Source organism: Ceratotherium simum, chromosome 39 (assembly GCF_057802395.1).
Source record: "Ceratotherium simum simum isolate JZ-2026a chromosome 39, ASM5780239v1, whole genome shotgun sequence".
NCBI lineage: Eukaryota > Metazoa > Chordata > Mammalia > Perissodactyla > Rhinocerotidae > Ceratotherium > Ceratotherium simum.
Genome location: NC_141938.1, coordinates 759503 through 786729, shown reverse-complemented (window position 1 = coordinate 786729; position 27227 = coordinate 759503). Strand labels below are relative to the sequence as shown.

Sequence of the window (27227 nt, the reverse complement as noted above, 5' to 3'; positions counted from 1 at the left end):
TTAGTCAAATGCTCTGGGAGCAGTGTATGATCTTACCACACTGTGTCTGGAGGCATCAGACATGGCCCTGCTGGAGAGCGTGTACTTCTCAGACTCGGCTTTGGTTTTCCTGACCCCTTTGCACCATTTTCGGTATTGCTCCTGGACCTGCAGAGACAAAGCAGGCTCTGGATCAGCTCACTGAGAGGAGTGAGATGGGAAGAGTCCTGAGTGGGAGTCACACATTGGTACCTGCTGGCTGAGGAGGCAGTGCACCAGGAAGATGAAGACGCCCTGCAGGCTGTTGATGATGGTGAAGAGGTAGGCCATGACGTGGGCAGCTGGACCCACCTGGAGGATTCCTAGACACCACGTGCAGCCAAGGATGAAGAGCTGAGCTGTGGCTTTATATGTCAGCATCCTGGGGAGGAGGAGGAAGGAGGCTCATGATGCACCCAGAGCAACACAATCAAACCATTCTTATCTCCACTCCATGGATCCTCTGACTAAGTGTGATCAACTTTGACCTCCACTGTCTATGATTCCCTAAAAAGACTTGCTATTCGGGTCTAGGATGGCATTTTGACTTGGACTGAGGATGGCAGTGACACCTCATCATGTGGGTTTCAGAAACATCATGATGTTTCATGGAGATCCCGAATTTCATTCAACCAGCTGTACTAAGGACCCTCTGTGCACCTGGCCCTGCGCTGGGGCCTGGGCATTGACAACAACGAAGGCAAGACATCTGCTTTCACAGACCTCACAGTCTAGTAGAAGGATGAAAACAAATGGTCACTTACAACATTTGTGACGTGCAACGTACTCTGCCCTGGTCCCCTCCAGTACTGTTCCCCTGCTCACCTTCTCCATGAACTGACCCAGAGCAGCCTTTGCTCCGAATACAGACCTTAATTCTGTGCAAAGTTGAGGAAAGCAAAGGACACCCCCAAACTCTTAGAAGAGGTAATAAGTGGCAAAGGAGCCTGATCTCCTCAGGTGGAAGAGTGGGAGAGGGCAGAGGGAAGAGCATGCATATAGGCGTGGGAGTGAAAGGGCATGCTGGGCACTGGGAACAGTGGTGGGATTTCCTCCGTGTGTTATGAAGGTATCAGTGTTCTTAGGACCATTTCCATAGAGCCACAAAAGTAGTCCCTGTTTATCAGAACACAGTCAATTCTCTGTGGAGCTCAGGTGCTTTCATGCTGGGGGTTATGGATGGACAGAATGCCCTTGGCTTGGGTGTCAGCAGCAAACTACAGTATCAGAGCTGACTTCCAAGAAGAGTGGGTGCACTTCTCTCCTCCAGTCCTCTCAGAGTCCCCGTGAAAGGACTTCAGGAGCTTGGGGCCATATGGCCTTGCTCCTGGACCATGCTTGGTGTGGGGGGGATGGTGTGCGCCCTGTGATCCATCCTCACCTCGTGTTCTGGAGGGTGGACACATCGCTGTTGAGTGAGGAGAGCTTGTTTTTCACAATCCAGAAGGTCATCAGAAAGAAAGCCAAATTGATCTGCAGAAGAATATCCCCACAAGGCATACTAAATACATTCCACATCTGCTCAACCTTCCTCCTAGCTCATCCAACACCTAACCCAGCAAGTGAGAAGATTCGTATTTCACAGCAGTCCTAGAAAATCAGACCTAACACTTGGTAACTCAGGCACCTTCTTGTCCTGTAATTTGGGTGACCAACTTGTCCCAGTTTGCATAGGAATTTCCATGATATAGCAAGAAAAGTCCCATGTCTCAGGAAGCACTTCATTCCTTGTTTTAAAACTGAAATTTCTGCATCCTGAGAGCCCCCCTCAGCCCTGGGAAACTGGAACAATTTCTCACTCTGCCCATAACCCTCCTTATACACCTGGTCTTTTAATGACATTCAGCTGGGCAGGTAGGAGGCCCTGATGTCATCCATACTCACAGAGAAGATGGTACAGACAGGGCCAAGGAAGGCCCATATAAATCCTTCATGTGTGTGGAGCCAGCAACTAAGAAAGATGAAAGAGATCCAAGAACATGCTGGCCTTTATGGCTCAAAGAATCCATAAATAAACATATCCCTCAGTTCCCAATTATTATTATTATTATTGCTTTCCTTGGGTAAAAAACATTTAACGTAAGATGTAACCACTTAGTAAATTTTAAGTATACAATATTATTAGCTATAGGCAGTATGCTCTTTAGTAGATTTCCTGAACTTATTTATCTTGTATAACTGAACCTTGTATATAGTTTTGATGGTGGTGATGGGTTCACATGTCTATACTTGTCCCCAAACTTATCAGGTGGTATGCATCAAATACGTATATCTTTTTACATGTCAATGATACCTTAACAAAATGTTCTTTTTTAAATTCCTTTAAAAAACTTCTTTTAAGTCTTGGCCCCCAGAAATCTTGACAGAAAAAAATACAAACTTTGTAAGAAAAAGAATCAATGGATAAATTAATTTATGGCTTATTTGACAAATATGGAGTGTGTCCTCTATATCAGTATTTGTGCTTATCTCGGAAGCCCCAGTCGTGATTAAGATAGAGTGGTCTCCGTCCTCTGGGGGGGTCCCAGCTGGGTGGAAGGTCAACAATCAGGTAATAGAAACAGTCAAGATGACGAGCTTTATGATCAAAGTCCGAGGATCTGTGAGAACATGGAGCTGAAACCACAACCTAGTCTGGGGTGTAGAGATTCAGAGAGTTGGGAAGGTTCCCTGAGAGAAATGAATTGTGTTTACACTGAGACATGAAGGATGAGTACATGGTAGGTGTAGACAAGGTGAGAGATTTTGGGACATGACAGCAGAGAATATAGAAAGTAACAGTTACCCTGACAGAGTACTGAGCAGGGCTCCTGTGCATTAGAGACTTTATTCCTGACGAGGACATAGGTACTCAAATGTCACAGGTCAGATGTCTGAGGCTGAAGGGAACAGAGGCAGTAACTCAAGGCCACACTGATAGAAATGACAGAATTGGAATCTGATCCCAATTAGGGGACTGTGAGTGATGAGGGAGGTGTGAGGACCATGGAGAGGTGGATCCACTAGGAAGAACGGAAGAGGAAGCTGCTACGGCAAAGTGCAGCCTGTGGCCAAGTCGGGCTGCCACCTGACTTTGTGGATGTGTTTTCCTGGGACACGGCTGCACTCACTCCCTTACGTGTTGTCTATGGCTGCCTTTGTGCTACGAGGACAGAGGTGAGCAGTTCGAACAGAGACCGTACGGCCCAAAAAGCCAGAATATTTACTATCTGGCCTTTTCAGATAAAGTTCTCTGACTTTTACGGTAAGCTATCCAGGAAGGCTAGCTGGTCCATGCTCATCTGACGCAGGTGAACATTAACTTATCAGTATAGGACTACGTTGTGAGTGTCAGATGGGATTTGATCCCACCTCTGCCTCCAGCCAGCTCTGTGATCTTGGCCATGTCAATTAATCTCTTCGTGCCTCAGTCTCCTCATCTGTAATATTGGCATAATACTAGTTTCTAACTCAGAGGGTGTTGGGACGATGATTGAGCTGATACGTGAAAAATATTCAGACCAGTGATTGCACATCAGAGGTGATTTATCAATCTTAGCTCTGGTACCAATAATTTCGTTGTCTAAATTAACTGTCTTTTTTTAATTTTGAGAAAGAAGTAGATTACACAAACCATTGTGATCTTTTCATTTCAGTTTTGCTTTCTAGAAGATTTAAAACAGTCTCCTCAATTAATGCAATGAATATTATATTAATATACATTTACTAATAATAAAATGCAATTGACATTATGTATTATAGGCATTAGTATAATATAGTCATTAATATAACATAAAAATTAAAATTTAATGTAATCAAATCTAAAACATCAAAACCAGTCAACTCATATATTTTAACTATATATTAATTTATAATTATTAATATATCATCAATATTATATTGGTGTTTAGTTAATAAAAAGCACAATATTATATAAATATATCATTATTAACATAATATAATGAACATTTAAAACAATTAAATCTTAAGGACTTAACACAGTCACTCCAATGAACACAGTCATGACACCAGGAAGACATCTCTGGAGTGACTACTGAGTTTTTCTCTGCCTGTCATATTCTGGTGAAAGTAAAGTGCTCTGTTGGTTCTACAATGGCCATGGTCGTGCTGGAGAAGACAAGGACAGAGGGAATTTGCATTTACCGGGCGGATGTTCCATAAAGGTGAGGCCTGGATGCTGCAGAAATGGCCACAATCACAGCCGGGACCCCGTAGCCCACAGGGAACATGAACTTCCTCATGAAGCTGCTCGCGCTGGAGTAGTTGACCACCATCAGGTTGCGAGCAGTGAGGAAGAGGTGCAGGCCCTCCAGCAGCATCCAGGTGAAGGAGGCCAGGTAGAGATAGTGTAAGGCACCTGCGATAAGGGCGCACAGCACCTGGGGGTGGAGGCAGGTGTCAGCAGGAGGGACAGTCAGGGTGGAGGGTGGCCCAGGACCTCTCCTGCACCTTGCCCCTGGGGAGGACTCTGAGGAGCATGAAGGAGTTGTCAGAGAGGGTTTGTCTTCCAGTTGCATCAGTCAATGTGAAACAGGTTACTCACCCCTCACCTTCCCCGAGACACAAGATCATTTATTACAGTGTCCAGTGCAGCGTGGCTCCGTGGACTCAGCACCCCTGGGGCAGGGCAGAGGGTCCACTGGGACAGGGTCAGTACCTTGATCTCAGTTCGGTCGATGGCCGTGAGGAAGAGGAGGTGGGCCAGGAGGAGACAGAGGGAGAGCTGCAGGTGGAGCGAGGTGCTGGTGTTCTGGATGGCTCTGCACAGCAGGAAGGTGAGGGCCGCCAGGAGGAGGCACAGCAGAGAGAGGCTCAGCCCCATGTAGGAGATCACAGCCAGCACAGGGTCCTCTTCCTGGGACCCAGCAAAGAGATCCACAGTCACGCCTTCCTGCTCCTGCTTCCACCATTTTTATTTTTATTTTTGGGCATAGAAAAATTAGATATGGAGGAGCCAGGTAAATTTATGATGTTTATGGCTAAGTACCCAGAGGTTCAGAATGTTAGAATACTATGGGATTCTGAATTGATTAACTCAGACCCTGCACCAAGCCCTGGACTCACAAGGGCCTATTTTTGTTTAGAGGCCACCTGATTGAGTCTCTGGTTTTTGTGATCCAGAGGAAGTCAGCAGCCCATCTGCCCAGGGGAGGAGGCCAACATGGCTCCTAACCCACCTGTGCTCACTGGCCCCCCGGCCCCCTCGGACCTCTGCCATCACCAGATCTTCCTTTCTGCAGCCCCTGAGCACTGCTGTACTAAAGACCCCTGTGGTAAGCATAATTCTAATCTTGCAACCATATCCTCACCCCATGGTATACAATACCTTCTTCCAGATTTTCAATCAAAAGCCAGACTAGGTGTTGCTGTGAAAGGATTTTGCAGATGGAATTCAGGTGCTACATCAACTGACTTTAAGAGAGGGAGATTATCCTTGGTGGGCCTGATCTAATCAGGTGAGCCCTTAAGAAATGTGAACACTTCCTGGAGAACAAGATTCAAAGTTTGAGAGAATTTTGATGTGAGGGAGCTTCTGCTTCTGGCCTCCAGAAAGGAACACTGATAGCTTGTGAAAGAGCCTAGAAGAGGGCCACGTGAAAAGGAATGCAGGTAGCCCACAGATGCTGAGCATGGTCCCCAGCTGCCAGGTAGCAAGAAAGTGGGGCCTCAGTCTGACAACCGAAAGGAACTGTTTTCTGCCAGCGACTAGGGGCCTTAGAGGAGGACCCCAAGCCTCAGATGAGATTGTGTCCCTGGCTGATGCAATGATTTCAGCCTCGTAAGATCCTGAGCAGACAACCCAGCTACACCACGGAGGACTGCTGACCTTCAGATACTGGGAGATAATACATTTGTGGTTTGCTTGAACTGCTATGTTGTGGGAATTTGTTACAGTGAGATGCACACTGAATGCAGCCCTCTCAGGGCCCTCACCTGCACATCGTAGTGGGCCATGAGGACGGCGAAGCTGCTGAGGTGGGTGCACTGGCAAGTGGTGCTGGCATCTCTGGTGTCCACCACCCTGCAGCCTGTGGTGGCCCAATGACCACTTCCATTCTGGCCATGCTCCCAGAAGACACAGAACACCTTCTGCCTTGGCCCAGGGGTCACTGACTGTAGGAACAGGGTGAAGGTGTGAGCTGGTGGTTCTGGTGTTCAGAAATGATGACCTAACCTGGCTCATGTAGTGCTTTTCTGGGGAGATGATGCACCCATAGGGGAGCCTCCCTGAACCCCGAGGCTATGACCAGGACTCAGACCTCTTCCACACCCACACCCCCATCCCACCTGGACTCACATGGTTAAAGACGAAGGTGACTTGGAAGCTGAGGTTCTGGGTGTCATTGTTGTTCATAAAGGCGGTGACGACATCTGAGAGCAGGACAGGGGAGACTACCTGCAGCAAGTCCTTATGCGTCTCATGTACAACGGCCTGCTCCCCAGGCTCCAGGACCAGGGGGGCCTCAGCCAGCAACTTACCCATCCCTGGAGTGGAGACAAGGCCCACCACAGAAGGGCCTGCAGGAGGAGGGCAAGATTGACATCTCAGCATTCCTAACAGGGCCTCTTCTTCAGATGGACTCTTTCCTCGTGGCCCCACAACACCCCACACTTCCCTTTAGCATTTAATTCTCTATATGTCACATCCCTCGGCACTTGTCCCACTGTGAAGCCTCAGTGACCTTCTCCCCATCTCAGCTGTTACCTGAGTCACCAGATTCCTGCACCAGGTCCCAGTTCAGCAGCATCTTTGCCTGATTCTGACTCAAGGTGATACTCCTGTCTCCTTGCTCCAGCACCTCCAGGGACAATTCTATGAGTTGTGTCAGTTACATAAAGGAGTTAGATTAGTAATTGTGTATGTACATATATACTATGTATTATGTTCACATAATGGTATTATTGGTACACATAGTAATAATATTACACATGGTATTTGATATACATAATAATGATATATATGTATGTGTAGCATATGAATTTACAATGGAGTATAGAAGAATACTATGAGCAATTATTCAACAGCAAGTTAGATAACCTAGTTGTAATGGAGAAATTCCTAGAGACACACAAATTACCAAAACAAACTTAAGACGAAATGGAAAATCAGAACAGCCCTGTAACAGGAGAATCACTAATCAAAAACTTCCTAAAATGGAAAGCCCAGAACAGATGGCTTCACTGGTGAATTTAATCAGCCATTTAAGGAAGAATTAACATGAATCCTTTGTAAACTCCTCTATAAAATAGAAGAGAAAGGGACACAGCCTAAATAATTCTACAAGGCCACCATAACCCTGAAAACAAACCAGATAAAGACATCACAACAAAACAAACCACTGACCAATATATCTTATGAACATAGATGCAAATATATTCTACAAATTATTAGGAATAATTTTATCCAAGGAGACTAAAAACTTGTACATAGAAAACTACAAAAGATTGTTGAAAGAAATTAAAAATGCTGAATAAATGGAAAGACATCCTTTGTTCATGGATGGAAGGTTCAATATTATTAAGATGGCAATAGTCCCCAAAATAATCTGCAGATTCAATGTAATCCATATCAATATTCCAACATCATTTTATTAATTCATCTTTTTTAGAAATGGAATAGCTCATCCCAAATTTCATGTGGCATTGCAAGGGGCCCAAATACCCAAAACAATCTTGAAAATGAGAAACAAATTTGGAGGACTCACACATCCTGATTTCAAAACTTAATACAAACCTACAATAATCAAAACACTATGGTACTTGCATAAGAATAGACAGATAGACCAATAAAACAGAATTGAGAGTCCAGAAATAAGCCCATACATCTATGGTCAGTTGATTTTCAGCAAGGAGTGCCAAGACCCTTCAATGGGAAAAGAATAGTCTCTTCAATGGTGCTGGGATATCTGGATATGCACAAGCAAAAGAAGGAAGTTGAACCCCTACCTCACACAATACACAAAAATTAACTCAAAATGCGTCAAAGACCTAAATTTAGGAGCTAAAACTCAAACAATTAGGAGAAAACATAGAGGTAAATCTTCATGACCTTGCATTTGGAAATGGATTCTTAGTTATGACACCAAATGCACAAGCAAAAAAAAGAAAATATAGATAAAATGGACTTCGTAAACATGGAAACAGCTATTCATTGAAGTGAAAATACCATGAAGAAAGTGAAAAGACAATCTGTGGAATGGGAGAACATATTTGCAAATGACATGTCTCATAGGGTCTACTAGTATTAGAATATATAAAGAACTCTTACAGCTCAACAACCAACACCAAACAACTGAATTAAAAAATAGGCAAAGGACTTGAGTAAAATATTTCTCCAAAAAAGGTACAGAAATGTTCAATGATGACATGAAAAGATGCGAAACATCATTAGCCACCAGGAAATGCAAATCAAAGCCATATGAGATGTTAGCTGACATACACTGAAAGGCTGTATTAAAAATGAAACAAAATGGAAGTAACAAATGTTGTTGAGGATGAGGAGATTGGAACCCTGGTTACATTGCTGGTGGAAGTGGAAAGTGGAAAAATAGTACTTTGGAAAAATTGTTTCCTGGTTCCTCAAAAAGTTGAACATGGAATTACCATATCACTCAGATATTCCACTCCTAAGTATGTACTCCAAAAAACTGAAAAAGTTATTCAAACAGAAACTTGTACACCAATATTAATAGTGGCACTATTCAAAATAGTCCAAAGGTGGCAACAACCAAATGTCCATCAATGGATGAATGGATTAACAAAAGGTGGTATATCCATGCAGAGTGGAATATTATTCAACCATAAAAAGGAAAGAGATACAATACATGCTACAACATGAATGAATCTTGAAAACATTATGCTAGGTGAAAGAAGCTGGACTATAAGATCACATGTCCTATGATTCTATGCATGTGAAATGTCCAGGATATGCAAATCCATAGAGACAGAAAGCAGAATCGTGGTTGCCAGGGCCTGGGGGAGAGAAGGAATGAGGAGTGACTGCCTAGCAGGTGCAGTGCTTACTTCTGGGTGATGAAGATAATTCAGAAATAGAGACTATGGCTCACAACTCTGTGAATGTACTAAATGCCACTGAATTGTACACTTTGGTTGACGTGGTGAATTCTATGTTACATGAATTTTACCTCAATAAAATAAATCACACATAAATATCAAATAATATTAAATGTGTATTCTTCTAAATTAAACAAATTGTTTTCTTTTGAAGTCATTTCTATTTTACCTTAAATTCTTTATTTAATCTGCTCATAATTTTATTTACAATGAAAATGCATATTATTTACAGTTTTATTCATTTCTTTTTTTATTGAGGCATAATTGATATATTATATTAATTTCAGATGTACGACTTAACGATTTGATATTTGTATATATTGCAAAATGATCATCCCAATAAGCCTGGTTCACATCCATCACTATACGTAGTTACAAAAATTTTTAAATTTGTGGTAAGAACTTTTAAGGTTTACTCTCATAGGAACTTTTGATTATGCAATACAGTATTATTAACTATAGTCACCATGCTGTACTTTACATGCCTATGACTTATTTATTTTATAGTTGGAAATTTGTAACTTTTGACCCCTTTCATCCATTTCACCCATCCCCTCAACTCTGGCAAATACCAATCTGACTTATTTCACTTAGAATAATTTATTCATTTCCTTCTAACATTTGTTAATGAGAGTAACACTGAGATACAAGCGTGGTCACTCGACTCCAGTGAGGTTGGGAAGGAATGAGGTGGAGAAGGTCATGCAGGAGCCTGGGGCAGACCCGGGTACTTACCTGTTCCTGCAGATGAATTGAAGGTCAATGACCCATTGGATAGGGCAGTGCTCAGCCCTCTCAGGACATCCTCCAGGCCAAAGAGCAGGTTAGAGGCCACACAGTGCTGCTCTGAGCGGGGCAGGGTCTCCAGGCCCCCTGGGGTCTCCAGCAGAACATCCACCTCCTGCATGAGGTTCTGGGGGATGGGGACACAGAGACAGTGGGCCATGGGCCAGAGGGTCTACATGAAGACCCCGCCCACTCAGCACAGAGAACAGACACTAGAGACTATCTATTTGGGGATAAAGGTGGTACTGGATGGGATTCCCTGGGTCTTTGTCCCTGGAATCCAGCCAATCAGAGTTCAACCCTGTTCATAAATGCCAAGGATGCTATAAACCCAAAGTCCAGGAAAGCAAGAGGGAAGGTGTCAGCAGGTGCACATGGGTGTCTAACCGAGTACAAATACTTGCTGTCAGCTCGTCCCACCCCCCAGGAGAGGTGGGGCCTCTGAGCAGGGCGCCCTTGTGTTGGGGTCCCCCTCCTACCAGACCACAGCTTCCTCCGCCTCTATGGGTGCCTCCCCCTGCCTCCCCTGGGTCCTGCCCTCACCTGGATGGTGTCCTGGGCCGGGACTGACTTGAAGTCTCTGCGCAGATCCTCGACTCTTCCAAAGAAGTGGGAGAGACGCTGGGGAGAGGGGAAAGGAGGGAGTTAGAGAGCATCACGCGTGGGTGGGGGAGCTTGGGGAAAACGCATGGCTGCTGTGGTGCTGTGCTGAGGGATTTCCTTCCTTCTGTTCCCTGCTGGAGCCACTCACCTGGCTCTTGATTCCACGGGGTGGATTCCAGGTGCGGAATGTCCCTGCAGGGGATAGAACAGTGGTACATTAGATGCGAGAGCATCTCTGTGTGTGTGTGTGTGTGTGTGTGTGTGTGTGTGTGCGCGCGCATTGAGGGCAGGGGTCTGGGGTCAGGTCAGGCCAGGTACATGGTCATTTGGTTATTCAGAGACCCCAGTTTGGGCAGAGAAGCCTTTGGTGAGTGGATGCCTTTTCTTACACATGGGGGCATCCTATGGGTGAATGTGGTGGCCTAGATGCTCTGTTGTCCAGATGTGGGTGGAATGTGCCTGAGTCCTCCCTGTCTGCCAGCCCCATTGACCTCAGCTTCCCTGGGAAGCTCCCAGCTGGGGTGGGGACGTCACAGCTGCCTGTGTCCCCCCTTAGCATTTGGAGAAAGGCCAGGGTGGGCCTTCTTGGGACTGGAGTGCAGCATTTCCCCACCAGGACCCTTCTTGGCTCCCATGATGGCCTTTGTCCTAATTCCCCCTGGGTGGCTTCTGCTGGCTGAGTTCTCCTTGGAATCCCGTGGACCCTGTCAGGGCAGTGCTCTCCCAGCCACACTAACTCTGAGACAGCTTGATAGAGATGGACCAAGAAGTGCCCCTCAGCCAGGATTCCTAGGATGAGGCCATAGGGCTGGGGCAGGGAGAATGAAGAAGATGCTGGACAGGCCGGGACCACCCAGACAGTGGCACCAGGTCTGGGTGGACAGTGGGGTCTGACGTCCAGCAAGGCAGCCCTGGGTTCTTTTTTTTCTGATCCCCATGAAGGCATCCCCTGGCCTGGCAGGAAGTGATGAAAACTCACATCTGAGCAAGGCCAGCGGTGGGTGAGGGCAAGTTGGCTGGACAAGGGAGTAGGTGCTGATGGGTGAGGGCTGTATGTCATTGCTGTCATCAGACCTCTTGGCCTCCCACCAGGGACACATACCTGTGGACCCCCTGAGGAGGTGCCCGTCTTCTGTCCCCCAGTGTTCTGGGCCCCCATGAGGCCTGGATTGACCTCCTTGGGAGAGGGTTGGGCCTGGGGCAATGGTACCTGAGGATGCCCTCTGTTGCCATCTGGTCCTGACAGGATCCTTCTCTGTTGTTCTGACTGTTGATGCGTTTGTGTGTGGTGGGTCCCTGTCACCCTGCTCAGGCTCGACACAACATTCTCCTGGGTCCTGGTCATCTATGCTGCCCTCAGGCTTGTCAACTGAAATCATTGGGGAGGGTCGGGGCAGAGCCTTGTGTGGGGATTTAGAGGGAGGCTGAGCAGCTGAGAAGTGGGGTCAGGGTTTCAGCGTTGTTGGCCAGGGACAGGGCCAGCTGGGGTAGGTGGACCCACCCTGGAATCTTACCACTCCCAGGTTTCTGGACAGGGTCCCTGGGTCCATCATGGCCTGGGAGGTCTGAGTGTGCTCCTGGTGTGGTCGAGCCCATGTGGGTGCTGGTGGGGGACGGCATCATCCCAGAAGTCACTGGTGATGGTGAAGAGGAGGGATGTTGTGCTGAAACACGATGCACTGTGAACTCCTGAAGTATCTTGAATGCCATCCCTCTCTTTTGTTTTACAAAAATAAGATGCCAGGGGGGCAAGGGGGATATTTTAAACTTCCAAAAGTGACCCTCTGTGGAGGGTCCTGAGCTTTGGGGTTCTGAGAGGGAGGGGGATCAGGTAGGTGCCCAGGACGGCCCTCTGATGCCTGGAGAAAGTGGAGTGAATGACATCAAACCTCATGGACGAGGAGATGGAAAATGCGGAGTGGTTCTTACCTTGACACGTGTTCTCTTTTTCATTCCAGAATAATGTTGCCCCAGAAACAAGCTTGTATCCTTGGCTACACGTGCAGTAGTAGCTCCCTTCCGTGTTGTGGCAATCTGCGAATTTTCCACAGGACACTGTCGAGGGAGTTTCACACTCATTGATGTCTGGAACACAGCAGCACAAAGGGTCACCTCCAAAAGGTGTGAGTTCCCATAGAGCAGAGACCCTGGCCTCCAGCCTGACCCAGTCATGGGGACATGACAGAACTCATGCCCAGGTGGACTCATTCATACCTGAGGATAAACCCAAGTGGTCAGGAGCCTGCCCATTGCTGGCTTCCAGTCCCCTTTACTCACAGTGGCCCAAGTACACCCTACAGTCCTCATCAGGTACTCCCCCAGCTCCCAATGTCAGGCCGTTTCAAGATGTCCCAGGATGCCTCTGGGGTAGTCTTCCTATCTCTACCCCTAAGGGAAGTCCCCCCTTATCAGAGCCTGTCATGAATATTAAATGAGGAAGGAGCATGAAGCTGCTCACAGATGAGTCACAGAGTGTATTTTCTTGCATCTTATCTCTTTCAGTTCTCTGAACATGAGAGGAAAGATGCCCATGACCCAGGTCCCCTTTGAGTAGTTCATGGACCCTCAGAGCAGGGGCTGGACAAATTGGCTAAAAACAACATCAACTTAGTAAGAACCACAGACACAAAAATGAATCAAAATGCAGGGACAGAATGGCCCTTGTACATTCCAAACAGGGGACCAAAGACTTTAGAGCCTGAAAAGACTCTCAGCATCATGATGAGTCAGGGGAGGCAACTGGCCTCCCTCAGATCAGAGCTCTCTTCTCTGCACCTGCAAATTTCCCTTCTAAGGCCTCAGACCCAGGCTGCGGGTGTCAGCACAAGGACAGGACAGGAGCAGGAGGGACACACACTGAAGGACTCCTGTTCAGCCCCCACCTGGGCAATGGGGCTTCCCTCCTGTTCTGTGATGGTGGCAATGGCTGGGGACCTGTCTTCAAGGTTGAGAGGAAGGGTGGAGTTGACTCAAGGCCAGTTGGGCATGAGGTGTGTGTGGGAGGAGAGGGCACAATGATGAGAAATCCCTAAACCTGACAAGCACTCTTCCAGAAAGCAGCTGGGATCCAGCTACATTAGCAGCAGGATCTCCTCTCCGTGGTCACCCAGTCTACAAATCTCCATGAGACACACACATGCAAACACACAAAGGAACCCTTAGGAACACCTCCAGGGTCATGGATAGGCTGGGCTGTTGTCACAACACCATCTTTTCCTTCCCTTGATAAAATTTACTTTTCCTTAAACAATAAATAATACATAGATACTTAGAAAATAAAGAAAATGTAAAGAATGAAAACAAAGAAAATTACAGATAAGTTCATTATACAGATGACTGGAAATTTTAGGGGTTCTAAAAATCTTTTCAAACATATTAGGAATATTTTCCTTTACTTTCAATAAATATGCATCTAAGACTACTTTGAGCAGATGAAGGGTATTTCTTTTTGAAAAAACCATGTAATTCTCCCTTTTCCTACTTTTTAAAATTCTCATAAAATGCATAAAAGATAAAAATTTCCTTCTTGACCATTTTTAAGTAATATAATTTCCTTTTATGATCTTGTATTATTGAAGAATGAAAACTCTTTACTTTCAGACCTGGATCTAGGTTCTACTGCTTTATTAATTGTGTGACTTTGGATAAATCACCCTATCTCTTTGAGCTCAATTATGATCATTTAAAAATGATGGTGGTGCTGTCCCGGTGGTGTAGTGGATTAAGTGTGTGTGCTGCGCTTCATAGGCCTGGGGTTTACAGGTTCGGATTCCAGCCGCGGACCTACACACCGCCCGTCAAGCCTGGCTGAGGCAGCGTCGCACATAAAGTAGAGGAAGATGGGCGTGGATGTTAGCCCAGGGCCAATCTTCCTCAGCAAAAGAGGAGGATTGGCAACAGATGTTAGCTCAGGGCTAATCTTCCTCACAAAAACAAATAAACAAACCAAAAAAAACCAAAATGATGCTACCCTGAACCCATAAAACACCTAGAAGAAATCATGGGTGGTAAGTTCCTTGATATCGGTGTTGATTACGATCTTTTGCATTTGACTCCAAAAGCAAAGGCAACAGAAGCATAAATAGAGGCCTGGGGCTAATCAAACAAGAAAGCTTCTGCACAGAACAGGAAATCATCAACAACATGAAAAGCCTACATAATGTTTTGCAGAAAACATTAGCATATAATATACCTGATAAGCAATTAACATTCAAAATATATAAGGAAATCATTCAACTGAGTAGGAAAAAACCAAACAATCCAATTTAAAAATGTGCAAAGGATCTAAATAGACATTTTCCAAAGAAGACATCCAGATGCCGAACAGGTACATGAAAAGATGCTCAACATCACTAATCTTCAGGGAAGTGCAATTCAAAACCACAATGAGATATCACCTCACACCTATCTGAGTGGCTATGATCAAAAAGTCAAGAAGTAATAAGGGTTGGAGAGGATGTGAAGAGAAGGGGACCCTCATACTTTGTTAGTGGGACTGTAAATTGATGCAGCCACTATGGAAAAAATAATGGAGGTTTCTCAAAAAATTAAAAATAAAACTACCATATGATCCAGCAATGCCATGTCTGGGTATTTACCAGAAGAAAACAAAAACACAAACTTGAAAAGATATCTGCGTCTCTGTTTTCATTGCAGCATTATTCACAATAGCCAAGACATGGAAACAACCTAAGTGGCCACTGATGGGTGAATGGATAATGAAAAAGTGGTGTATGGATACAGTGAAATATTATTCAGCCATAAAATAGAAGAAAATCCTGCTATTTGCGACAAGATGGATGGAACTTGAGGACATTATGCTAAGTGAAAAAGACAAACAAAGATGAATGCTGTATGATCTCATTTATATGTGGAATCCCCCCCAAAAAACCAAACAAGCATATAGATACAGAGAACAGATTGGTTTTTGTCAGAGATGAGAGCACAGGGAGTGTGTGAAATGGGTGAAGATTGGAAAAAAAAAACCAGTCCTAGCTCTGCTGGCCTCACTGGTCTGCTGTGAGGATGCAGTGGGAGACCATGATCGTGAGCTGGGCAGGAGTTCCTGGTGAGCTCCCTCTAGCAGGAGAGCCTGAGCTTCCAGGCCCTGGGTGCTTCTTTCCTCCTCTTGCTTCCATTATTCATCCCCTTTCTTTGTGCTATAATAATAATAATAATAATAATAATAAAAGCAGTAACAATGATGATAGCTCACATTTGTTGACAGTTTTCTCTGTACTGGTCTTTACCTGTTCATCACACAGGTAAATATTAAATGTCACACCATCCATGTCGGGTAGGTACAATGATTATCCCCAATTTACAGACAAGCAAACTGAGAGGATAAATAGTTTCCTAAAGGTCAGAGAGCCAGCCAGTGGCAGAGCTAGGCTTTGAACTCATGTAGCCCAGTTCCATTGTGTAAGCTCTCAACACTCCACTACTGATCATGAAACCTGATGCTCACTTCTCTCATCCCTCCTCTGCCCTGTCTCCTCTCTTATCCTGGACAACGTGCTTCTGTGCTGCTCTCAGGGCTGAGGACTCTGGATGCCCCACAATCTCCCCCACAATCTCCATATGCCCCTCTGCCACCCCCAAGCTCCTGTACCATCGCAGCTCTCCGCAGGGCTGGTGATGATCTCCCCAGACAAAGAAATGAATCCTGGAATGCAGCGACAGGCATTGGTATTGACACATAAGGATTTTGGAGGGCACTGCTGAGCACAGGTTGTGGGGGCAGAGCCTGTGGGGACAGAGACCATTATCAGAGACCAAAGAAATGGTGGAAGCCAGCTGCTAGCTGGGGGTCCATGAGTATAGGAGGAGAGGGAAAAGAGGGATGGTTCCCATCATAAGAGGGAGAGCTCAGAAAACTCTGGGCATTCAGGGAGGAAAACCAGCTTCTCTATCCCCAGAGAACCATCTCTGGGTCCTCAAGTGAGCCTCACCTGCTGAATAAGCCTCTTTTCCCTCCCTTGTTGGTGAAGGAACCCAGACCCCAGCAGGCACTCCTAGCTTATGTTACTAACAGGGCTGCTGGGCAGACTCACCTATAAGTTTGTGCAGTGTAGCTTTCCATGTCAACTTCACCAGCAGAAAGAGACCTGGGGCAGAAGACCAGAGAGATGACTAAGAGAGGAGAGTTGAGCTCCAATTTCAACCACTGTCCTCATGGCCATTGCCTCCTGGGGAGGTGGCTCTGGCCCTGCAGCCCACAGCTTTCCAGCAGCCTTCCTGAGGCTCCTGTACTTAATACAAAATTGAGGGCTAAGCTTTTCTCTTCCATCTCCCAGGACTCCCTGAGGAATCAGTCACCAGCAGCCACAGCCCTCGCAGAACCTCAGGTGCTACAGGTGAAGGGACAGAACATACACAGACAGCCAGTGACAGGGACACATCTTAGGAACTCCAACCTCTCCCAATGGAGGGGGCAAGTCTTGAAGGAGAAAGTCCTCAGATTGGAGTGCCTTTGCCCAGACCCAGGTTCTTTGTTCTCTGATGATGGCAGAAATCTACTTTGAGAAGGCCCCACTGTCTCCTCCCAGCTGAGTGGGAGCCTTTTCTTCTTCACATGGAGGTGTCCTATGGGTGAGTGTGGCGGCCTAGATGCTCTGTTGCCCAGATGTGGGTGGAAGTGGCCTGAATCCTCCCTTTCTGCCAGCCCTGGTTCCCTCAGCCTCCCTGGGCAGCTCGCAGCTGGGATGGGGACATCACAGCTGCCTGTGTCCTCCCTTAGCATTTGGAGAAAGGCCAGGGTGGGCCTTCCTGGGAGCTGAGTCCAGAGAAAATGCAGGATTCTGTGAGCAGGACCCTTCTTGGCTCCCAGTGATGACCTTTGTCTTGACTCCCCCAGGTGGCTACTCGCTGCTTGAGTTCTCCTTGGAATCCTGATGACCTTGGCAGGACAGCGCTCTCCCATCCACACTAACTCAGACCTCAGCTCCATGGAGATGGGCCAGGACCCACCCATAAAGCCAGGCCCCTCAAGGAGCTTGCAGGAAAGGGTGAGGAGGATGAAGATGATGCTGGACAGTCCAGGAGCATCAAGACAGTGGGCGCCAGGCTGGGTGGACAGTGGAGGCTGACGTCCAGCCCTGCAGCCTTGGGGCAGTGAAGGTGCCTTTTTCTGATCCCCATGAAGGCATCCTCTAGACTGGCTTCAAGTGGTGAGAAATGATGTCTGAGCAAGGCCAGCCTTGTTTGAGTGCTGGGTTACTAAAGAAGGGAGCAGGTGCTGATGGGTGAGGGGTGGCTGATGTTTCTGTCTTCTTGGCCTTAGGCCTCCCACTAGGGATGTAAGCCTGGGGGCCCTGTTGAGTGGGGCTCAGCCTCCATCTTCTGTCCCCAAGTGGTCTGGGTCAACATGGGGTCTGGGTTGACCTCCTCAGGAGAGGGTCTGTCTGGTGCAATGGTCCCCAGTGATGCCTTCTCTTTTCATCTGGTCCAGATGGGAGCCTCCTCCATTCACAGGACAATCTGAGTGTGTGTGGGGTGGTTCGCCTCCTCCAACACAAAATTCTCTGGGGTCTTGGTCATCTGAGTTGCCCATGGGTCCATGAACATAAATTATTGCAGGTCAGGGTAGAAAATAGATGGAGACTGAGCAGCCAAGAAGCCAGGTCAGGGTTCCAGGAGGCATCTTCTCCAGGTGGGATTGTTGTCCTGGGTCAAGGTCTGCTGTGGGATATTAGCCCACCCTTGAATCTCACCCCTCCCACATTTCTGGACAGGCTTCCTGGGTCCATCATGGCCCGGAGGGTCTGTGAGGGCTCCTGGCATGGCCAAGCCCATGTGGGTTCCAGTGGGGGAAGGTCTTATCCTGGCAGTCACTGATGAAGAAGAATAGGAGGGATATTGCACTGGTATGCAATGCATGTGAGCTCTTGAAGTATCTTGAATGCCACTCCTCTCTTTGTTTTACAAAAGTAAGATGCCAGGTAGCAGGGGGACTTTCCAAAATTATGGAAACTGGCACTCTGTGGAGGGTTCTGGGCCTTGGGGTTCTGAGAGGGACAGGACACCAGGTAATTGCCCAGCAAGGCCATTGGTGCTTGGAGACAGTGGGGCAAGTGATCCCAACCTGGTGGATAAGGAGATAGAAGATGCAGGGTCCTTCTTACCTTCACATGTTTTGTTAAACTCATCGGTGAACATTTCCTCAGAAACAAGCTCCTCTCCTGGGGTGCACCTGCAGTAGATTTTCTCTGTGTCCTGGCAGTGTGCATATACCCTACAGGACACTCTCCAAGGCGGTTCACACTCGCTGATTTCTGCAACACAGTGGGACAAAGGATCACTTCCCAAAGGCGTGAGTTCCCACAGGACAGAGACCCTGGCCTCCAGCTTGACCCTGCCGTGGGGGCTACACAGAACACAGCTCCTGGTTGGCACTCTTGGGGCTGGGGTGGTCCAGAGCCAGCTGCTCCAGAAAGTCTGCTGACTGCTCTGCTCATCTCTGTTCTCTGGCTGCGTCTGAGGACACCCAGATTCAGACACTTTGCTGTGTCATGACGGGCTGGGGGAGGTCTGCATCCCATCTGCTGGCCATTTGGGGTAGACAGAGGCACTGAGCTCCAATCCCTCCCTTGTGTTGCTGTTTGCACCATCGGGGACCTGGGGTTGGGCTCTAGTCAGGGTGACAGCGACACTGAAGGCTGCCCTGGATTCTGTGGTATTGGAGGGAGTCATGGCTGGGGGGCTGTCCAGGGTCACACTCATCATTTCACACCTGAGCATACAGCCAGGTGGTCAGGCCCCTGCCCACTGCTGGCTTCCAGCCCCCTTTACTCACAGTGACCCAAGTACACCCCACACTCCTCATCAAGCACTCCTCCAGCTCCCAATGTCAGGCCTTTTCCAGATGCTTTAGGGTGTCTCTGGGGGAGTCTTGCTATACCCTTGAAGGAACCCCTTTTATCAGAGCCCATCACAGATTTGAAATGAGGAAGCAGCATTAAGCTTCTCACAGCTGAGTCATGTGGGTGTTTTTTTTTTTTTTTTTTTTTGGCATCTTATGTCTCCATGTTCTTTAAACATGAGAAGAAAGATGCCCATGAATCAGGCTTACTTTGAGAAGCTCAGTGACACACAGAGCAGAGGCTGGATACCGTTGGTTAAAAACAGCAACAGCTTCATGAAAAAACAGGGACATAAGATGAATTAAAAGGCAGGGACAGAAAGTTTGGCACTTGTACATCAAACCAGGGGACCAAAAACTTTAGAGCCTGACAGGACTCACGGCATCATGATGAGTCAACGCAGGTACCTACTTTCCCCCAGATGAGAGTTTTCATCTCTGCACCTACAGATTTCCCTTCTAAGGCCCCAGGCCCAGGCTGTGGGTGTCAGCACTGGGACAAGACAGGAGCAAGAGGACACGCACTGAGAGATTCCTGTTCAGCCCCCACCTGGGCAATGGGGTTTCCCTCCTCTGTCCTCAGATGGTGGCGATGGCTGGAGACCTGTCTTCAAGGTTGACAGGATGGGGTGGAATTGAGTGGGGGACAGTGGGGACTGATGTGTGTGGGAGGGGAGGACTTGAGGGTGAGAAATTCCTCAACCTGACAAATGCCTTCCCAGAAAGGAGCTGGGATACAGCTACATGAGCAGCAGAGTCTCCCCTCCATGGTCACCATGTCTACAAATCTCCACGAGACACACACATGCCAATGCACAAAGGAACCTTTAGGAATACCTCCAGGGTTGTGGATGGGTTGCGCAGTAGTCACAAGATCTTTTTTTTTCCTCTGATACAAACTACTTTTCCTCAAACATTAACTAACACATGAATCCTTAGAAAACAAACAAAAAATGTAAAAGATGAAAACAAAAAACTTCACCTATAAGTCCACTACACAGACTACTGAAAATTTAGTGGAATTTTTTCTCATCTTTTCAAACCTATTAGGAATATTTTCTTTTATTATCAATAAATATGCATCTAAGACTATTCTGAGTAGATGAAGACCATTTCTTTGTGTAAAAACAGTACAATTTCCCCCCAATTTTTTATTGTAGTGAAATACACATCACAAAATTTTCTACCTTAACCATTTTTGCATATTATAATTTCCTTTTATGATCCTACTTTGTTGAAGAATAAAAACCCCTTAGTTTTAGACCTGGATCTGGGTCTACCACCTTATTAGTTGTATGACTTTGACAAGTCACTCAATCTCTTTGAGCCAAATTTGATAATTTAAAAAATGATACTACCCTAAAATTCATAGAAGAAAATGTAGAGGGTAAGCTACTTGACATCACTCTTGGCAATGACTTTTTGGATTTGACACCAAAAGCAAAGGCAACAAAAGCAAAAATAGACAAGTTGGACTACATCAAACTAATAAGCTTCTATATAATCAACAAAATGAAAATACAATGTACAATTTTGGAGAAAATGTTTGCAAGTCGTATATCTGATAAGGAGTTAACATCCAAAAAATATAAAGAACTCATACAACTCAACAGCAAAAAACTTACAGAATCCCAGTAAAAATCAGTAGAGGATCTGAATAGACCTTTTTCCAAAAAAGACATCAGAATGGCCAACAGGCACATGAAAAGTACTGGACGTCACTAATAATTAGGGAAATACAAATCAAAACCACAATGTGATACCACCTCACACCTGTTAGGGTGGCTGTTATCAAAAAAGATAAGAGATAACAAGTGTTGGCATGGATGTGGAGAAAAGGAAACTTTAGGCACTGTGGTGGGAATTTAAGTTGGTGCAGCCCCTATGAAAAACAGTATGAAGGAGGGCCGGCCCCGTGGCTTAGGGATTAAGTGCACGTGCTCCGCTACTGGCGGCCCGGGTTCGGATCCCGGGCGCGCACCGACGCACCGCTTCTCCAGCCATGCTGAGGCCGCGTCCCACGTACAGCAACTAGAAGGATGTGAAACTACGACCTACAACCATCTAATAGGGCTTTGGGAGGAAATAAAATAAATAAATAAAATCTTAAAAAAAAAAAAACATTGTGACGGTTCCTCAAAAAATTAACAATAGAATTACCATATGATCCAACAATCACACTTCTTGGTATTTACCCGAAGGAAATGAAATCACTATCTTGAAGGGATATCTGCACCCCTCTGCTCACTGCAGCAGTATTTACAATAGCCAAGACATGGAAACAACATAAGTGTCTTTTGGTGGATGAATGGATAATGTAAAAGTGGTACATGTATACAGTGAAATATTATTCAGCCAAAAAAGAGAAGGAAATCCTTCCATTTGTGACAACATGGATGGACCTTGAGGGTAGTATGCTAAGTGAAATGTCAAACAGAAAAAAACAAATACTATATGATCTCTCTAATATGTGGCATTAAAAAAAGAAAAACTGAACTCATAGATACAGAGAACAGATTGGTGATTGCCAGAGGCTGAGGTAGGGAGTGGACGAAATGAGTGCAAGTGGGGAAAAAACCACAATCCTAGCTCTGCTTGCCTCACGGGTCTGCTGCGAGGACGCGGTGGGAGACCACGATCGTGAGCCAGGCAGGAGTTCCTGGTGAGCTCCCTCTAGTAGGAGAGCCTGAGCTTCCAGGCCCTTGGTGCTTCTTTCCTCCTGTTTCTGCCATTATTCTTCCCCTTTCTTTGTGCCATGAGAACAATAGTAATAATAATAATAATAACAGCAATAACAATGATGATAGCTCACCTTTGTTGATAATTTGCTCTGTACTAGTCTAAATATTAAATCTCACACCACCCATGTGGGGTAGGTACAATGATTATCCCTAACATACAGACAAGCAAACTGAGGCACAGAGAGGAGAAATAATTTCCTAAAGGTCAGAGAACCAGCCAGTGGCAGAGCTAGGCTTTGAACCCACGTAGCCCAGCTCCACTGTGTAAGTTCTCAACACTCCACTACTGATCATGAAACCTGATGCTCACTTCCCTCATCCCTCCCCTGCCCTGCCTCCACCCTCATCCTTGACAAAGTGCTTCTGTGTTGCTCTCAGGGCTAAGGGCTCTGGATGTCCCACAATCCCCCCCTCCACAATCTCCATATGCCCCTCTGCCACCCCCAAGTTCTTGTACCATCGCAATTGTCCATGGGGCTGGTGATGATATCTCGAGATGAAGAACTGAATCCTAGAAGGCAGCGACAGGCGTGGGCATTGACACATGGAGGGTTCGGAGGGCACCAGCGAGCACAGGCTGTCGGGGCAGAAGCAGTGGGGATGGAAATCATAGTCAGAAGCCTCCAAAAATGGATGAAGCCCTCTGACTGCTGGGGATCCAAGAGTAGAGAAAAGGACATAAGAGGAGGGATGGCTGCCATTGGAAGTGGAAGAGCTCAGAAGACTCTGGACATTTAGGGAGGAAGGAAACAGCTTCTCTTATCTTCAGAGGACCGTCTCTGAGTCTCACTTGCAGAATAAGCCTCCTTTTCTCACCTTGTTGGTGACAAGACCCACACCAGCAGGGACTCCCCAGCTTTTGTCAAAATGGGGCTGGCTCGGGTGACTCACCTCCAGCACTCTGGGCTGCAGCTCCCAGTGGCAACAACAGCAGCACTGAGAGTCCTGGGGCAGAAAAACAGAGAGATGACAAAGAGAGGACAGTTGAGCTCCACTTTCAATCCTTGTCCACACGGCCATTGCCTCCTGGGGAGGTGGCTCTGGCCCTCCAGCCCACCACTGTCCAGCAGACTCCCCGAGAATCTTGTACTCTATACAGAATTGAACACTATGTCTTTCCCCTCCATCTCCCAGGACTCCCTGAAGAGACAGTCACCAAAAGACACAGAGCTCGTGGAACCTCAAGTGCTACAGGTGAAGGGACATAATATACGCAGACAGCTGATGACAGGGACACAGCTTAGGAACTCCAGCCAATCCCAGTGGAGAGGGATATCTTGAAGGGGAAAGTCCTCAGATTGGAGGTGCCTTTGCCCAGACCCAGGTTCTTTGGTCTCTGGCAATGGCAGAAATCTGCTTCAATGAATTCTCTTCCAGGATCACCCCTCTGTTTAGAGTACATCCTTCTGGGCATACAAGAAGATCGCGGGTTTGGGGTCAGAGAGCCCAAAGTGTGAGCCCTAGCTCACAGTGCTATCAGCAGGGCCAGGAGCTCTGGAATCAAGAAGAGGGAGCTGATGACAGGTGACGAGTGGGAACTAAGGAGCCTGCAGGTGGAGCCACCATCTCCTGGTGAGTGGACTCTCCAGGTGCAGCACCCACGGCTTCTGTGCTTCCCCCAGCTGAGCTCCTGGCCTCCTGCAGTTCACTGAGGGCACAGCCTTCCCACTTTGTCTCCCAGTCCAGTCCTGAGAAGTGAGTCACTGAGAGCAACAAGCTTTGTGGTGTGAAAACCACTATGAGTTGAAGGAATGAAATCTACTTTACAGGCAATAACCAGTCTACCTATTAGATTCTGTCATCCCAATCATGTGACCAAAAACTTTCTGAAAATATTTTAAGATCTGTGTCCGCTTAGGATCTTTCCTCCTAGGCAAAGACAAAGATGAATTCCTCTTAAAGCTGTGCTGCCAGTTCACACTGTGTAAGGCGACAGAGAACACTGGTGGAGGATGGATTTGGAGATGGACATGCTCAACTCTGCATCCCAGATGTCTACGTGGTGACTGCGTGGCTTTGGGAGCACCACTCAACTTTCAACCACAATTTCCCTGATGAAAAATGGGTATAATGGTAATCACGATAGGAAGAGCTTTATTCTGATTGTAAATTAGTGAAGACTAACAAAGGGTTACCACAGAGCCCGACACAGAGTAAAGAGACAACGTACATTGGCTAAAGGGAAAGAAAGAGTAAAGGAAGAAAACAAAGAGCAGAGTTTCTCTCCGGCTCCTCTATGACCTTCCTGGTACCTGAGACCCACTGTGTCTGGGTCAGACTCCAGGGTCCGGCAGAATCACACGCTCACCTTGGTCCTCTCAGTGCTCAGAGTCCTAGACCCCTACTCTTCCCTCCTTGCCCATGAAATGTCCTTTTCTCCTACAGCTCTGTCCAGTGCTGCAGAGGGCCAGGCTCCCGGGCCAGATGGCCTGAGTCCAAACCAGCCTGGAGCTGCCCCTTGGGAAAGTGGTGCGGGCGCTCCACGCCTCAGGTGCCCCACCAACCACACTTCTGTTTTCTAAAGTGTGGCACCAGAGCAGGATCAGATGAGTCCCAATGTCCCATATGTATGAATAAGGTCATTTAGTCTGCTGAGCACGTTGTACACAGACACCTAAAAACATAAACATTTGGAAGAAACTAACTTTGCTCTCCATTGCTTTTAAATGGCCACATCATTTGGTACAATGGACCCTCCAAAATGTGCCCAGCTTAAAAAAATCATGTTCCTCAAAGCAGATGATACGAAATATGGCTATTTTCATAAAACCCAGGAAACAAAATACAACCAATGAGGACAACATAGAAGAAAAACCTAACTTACCTGGTAGCAGGTACTATCCTAAGCACTGAAGGAAATACAGACTAATCAGAATTAAGCTGACCTCACCAATATCAGTTTTTACTAATTTACCATTCTTGTCCTTCAAATCATTCCATGACCCACAGAAAGCCTATAGAATAAAGGACGATGTTTTTCTTAGTGCATTAGAGTTTTCAGAGAGTTTCGTTATCTACTCTTCTGAAAAAAATATTATATATTAATTATTCCAGGCTACAGTACCCAGATATTTGGTCAAACAGTAGTCTAGATTTGCTCTGAAGGTGTTTTTTGGAAATATTCACATTTAAATTAGGAGACTGTGAGTAGAGCAGACTACCCTCCATAATGTGAATGGGCCCCATCCAATCATTTGAAGACGTTAAGAGAATAAAGACTGAATTCCTCCGAGGAACAGGGAATTCTGCTTCCAGACTGCCTTTGGATTCAAGATGCAACATCAAGTCTTCCCTGGGTTTCCAGCCTGCCTGCCCGCTCTGCAGCTTTTAGACATTCCAACATCCACAACTGCATGTGCCAAGTCCTTAAAGTAAATCTCTCTCTCTGTCTTTCTCTATATACATCCTATTGGTTCTGCTTTTGGAGAACCTGGAAAAATACAGGCAGTAAAACGAGAAATCTCCACCTTTGCCCTAGGAATAAGTTTCATTGACTTTTTCCTTTGAGAACTAAATATAATGGAGCTAATATATTTTTTAACATTTCTTCCCTGCTCTCCCTTACAGAGATAGTTAGAAAACAAGCCAGAAATCAAGTACAGAATGGAGAATATTCTCAAATTGGATGGATAGTTCCCAGATAGCTTTAGTCTTCCACCTCTACTGATATAACTCTTCCTACCTGGCAGCAACCTTAGATATCTGTTTCTCATGGTGCAGAGTCCAGCAAGCCCAGCCACAGAGGACGTCTGATCTTGGTCTGTGCGTGTGAAGAGACTTCTTATTTTAAGTATGACTTGTGCCTAATGAGCTGATTTAGGAAACCACTGGTCTGGATGCTTTCTTCCCCTTAATCTGCCCAATGATTAACTTCTTTGAAACTCACAGTTCTATTTTTTAATTATTTGCACAGCATCACTAGTATTTGTTATGAAAGCCTGCCTGAGGGCGGTTTTAAAAACTTTTTGATATAGGAAGACGTGATTGTTTTTTAAAATAACTCCCCAAATAAAGAATCAGTCTACTGGTCTTTTTGCCACCGTGATGGCCTTAGTTCAGAGTGAACAGATGTATCTATTATCTATTAATAGACATTTATTTTTAAGAAACTTTTTATTTTTCTCTTTTTATTTAGAAAAAATATAGATCCACAGAAGTCGCAAAAATAATACCAAGAGGTCTGATGTATCCTTCACCCAGTTTCCTGCAAAACTTCTACTTTTATGTAAGAATAGTCCAATATCTAAACCAAGAAATTGACACTGGCACAGTGTGTGTGAATAGTTTTGTGTCATGTTATCCCGTGTGCATGCCTGTAACTGTCACTGCCATCATGATATATAACATTCCATCACCACAAAGATCGCCTTCATGCTAACCCATCATCCCTAAATATTGGAAGGTATAAAACTGTAGCTTTTTATTCTTCAACAATATCAAAGAAGTCTTAGATTGCTATTTATTGATAAAGGAAAATATTTATGATATGTTTTAAAAGATGAAGAAAAACATACCCCCCACATTTTCCAGTAGTCTGTGTGGTGGAATTATGGTGATTTCCTTTGTTTGAATTTTTAACATTTTCTTTGTTTTCTACATAGTCATGTGCATTAGTTTTCTAGGGATTCCATAACAAAATAGCATAAACTTGGTGGCTTAAAGAACAGAAATTAATTATCTCACAGTTCTGGAGTCTAGATATCCAAGATCAAGGTGCTGGCGGGGATGGTTTCTGGTGAGACCTGTCTCTTGACTTGTAGACGGCTGCCATCTTGCTGTGTCTTCACGTGGCCTTTCCTCTGTATGCATGGAGAGAGAGTGGGGGAGAGAGAGGTCACTGCTGTCTCTTCCTATTCTTATAAGGACACCAATCCTATGGGATTAAAGCCCCACCCTTGGGACCTCATTTAACCTTAACTACTCCTAAATGATCCTGTCTCCAAATATAGTCACATGGGGGAGTCACATAGGGCTTCAACATACGAATTTGGGGGGATCCAATTCAGTCCATAATACCATGTGTCGTTTAATGTTTGGGAAAAAGCAACTTTTATCAGAAAAACTTGAAAAACTAAACAAGCTTTTCATTCCTGAAGGATATTTTTTCTGGATATAAAATCCCAGGCTGACAACTCTTTTTATCC

General features: G+C 46.0%; 1 protein-coding gene across 1 annotated transcript; it reads right to left on the bottom strand.

Annotated features, from left to right (window-relative positions):
- LOC101401024 (adhesion G protein-coupled receptor E2-like) lies at positions 1-25796 on the bottom strand. Its single transcript, XM_087425270.1, is given in 22 exon segments — positions 1-147; positions 232-400; positions 1400-1491; positions 1903-1969; positions 4162-4397; positions 4676-4873; positions 5953-6132; positions 6317-6537; positions 6725-6832; positions 9829-10006; positions 10423-10500; positions 10631-10674; positions 11572-11767; positions 11769-11851; positions 12412-12567; positions 16094-16228; positions 16536-16589; positions 18195-18314; positions 18606-18755; positions 22541-22660; positions 22975-23028; positions 25766-25796. Coding segments are annotated over 22 exon segments (2817 nt in total).
- Positions 25797-27227: the final 1431 nt, after the last annotated feature.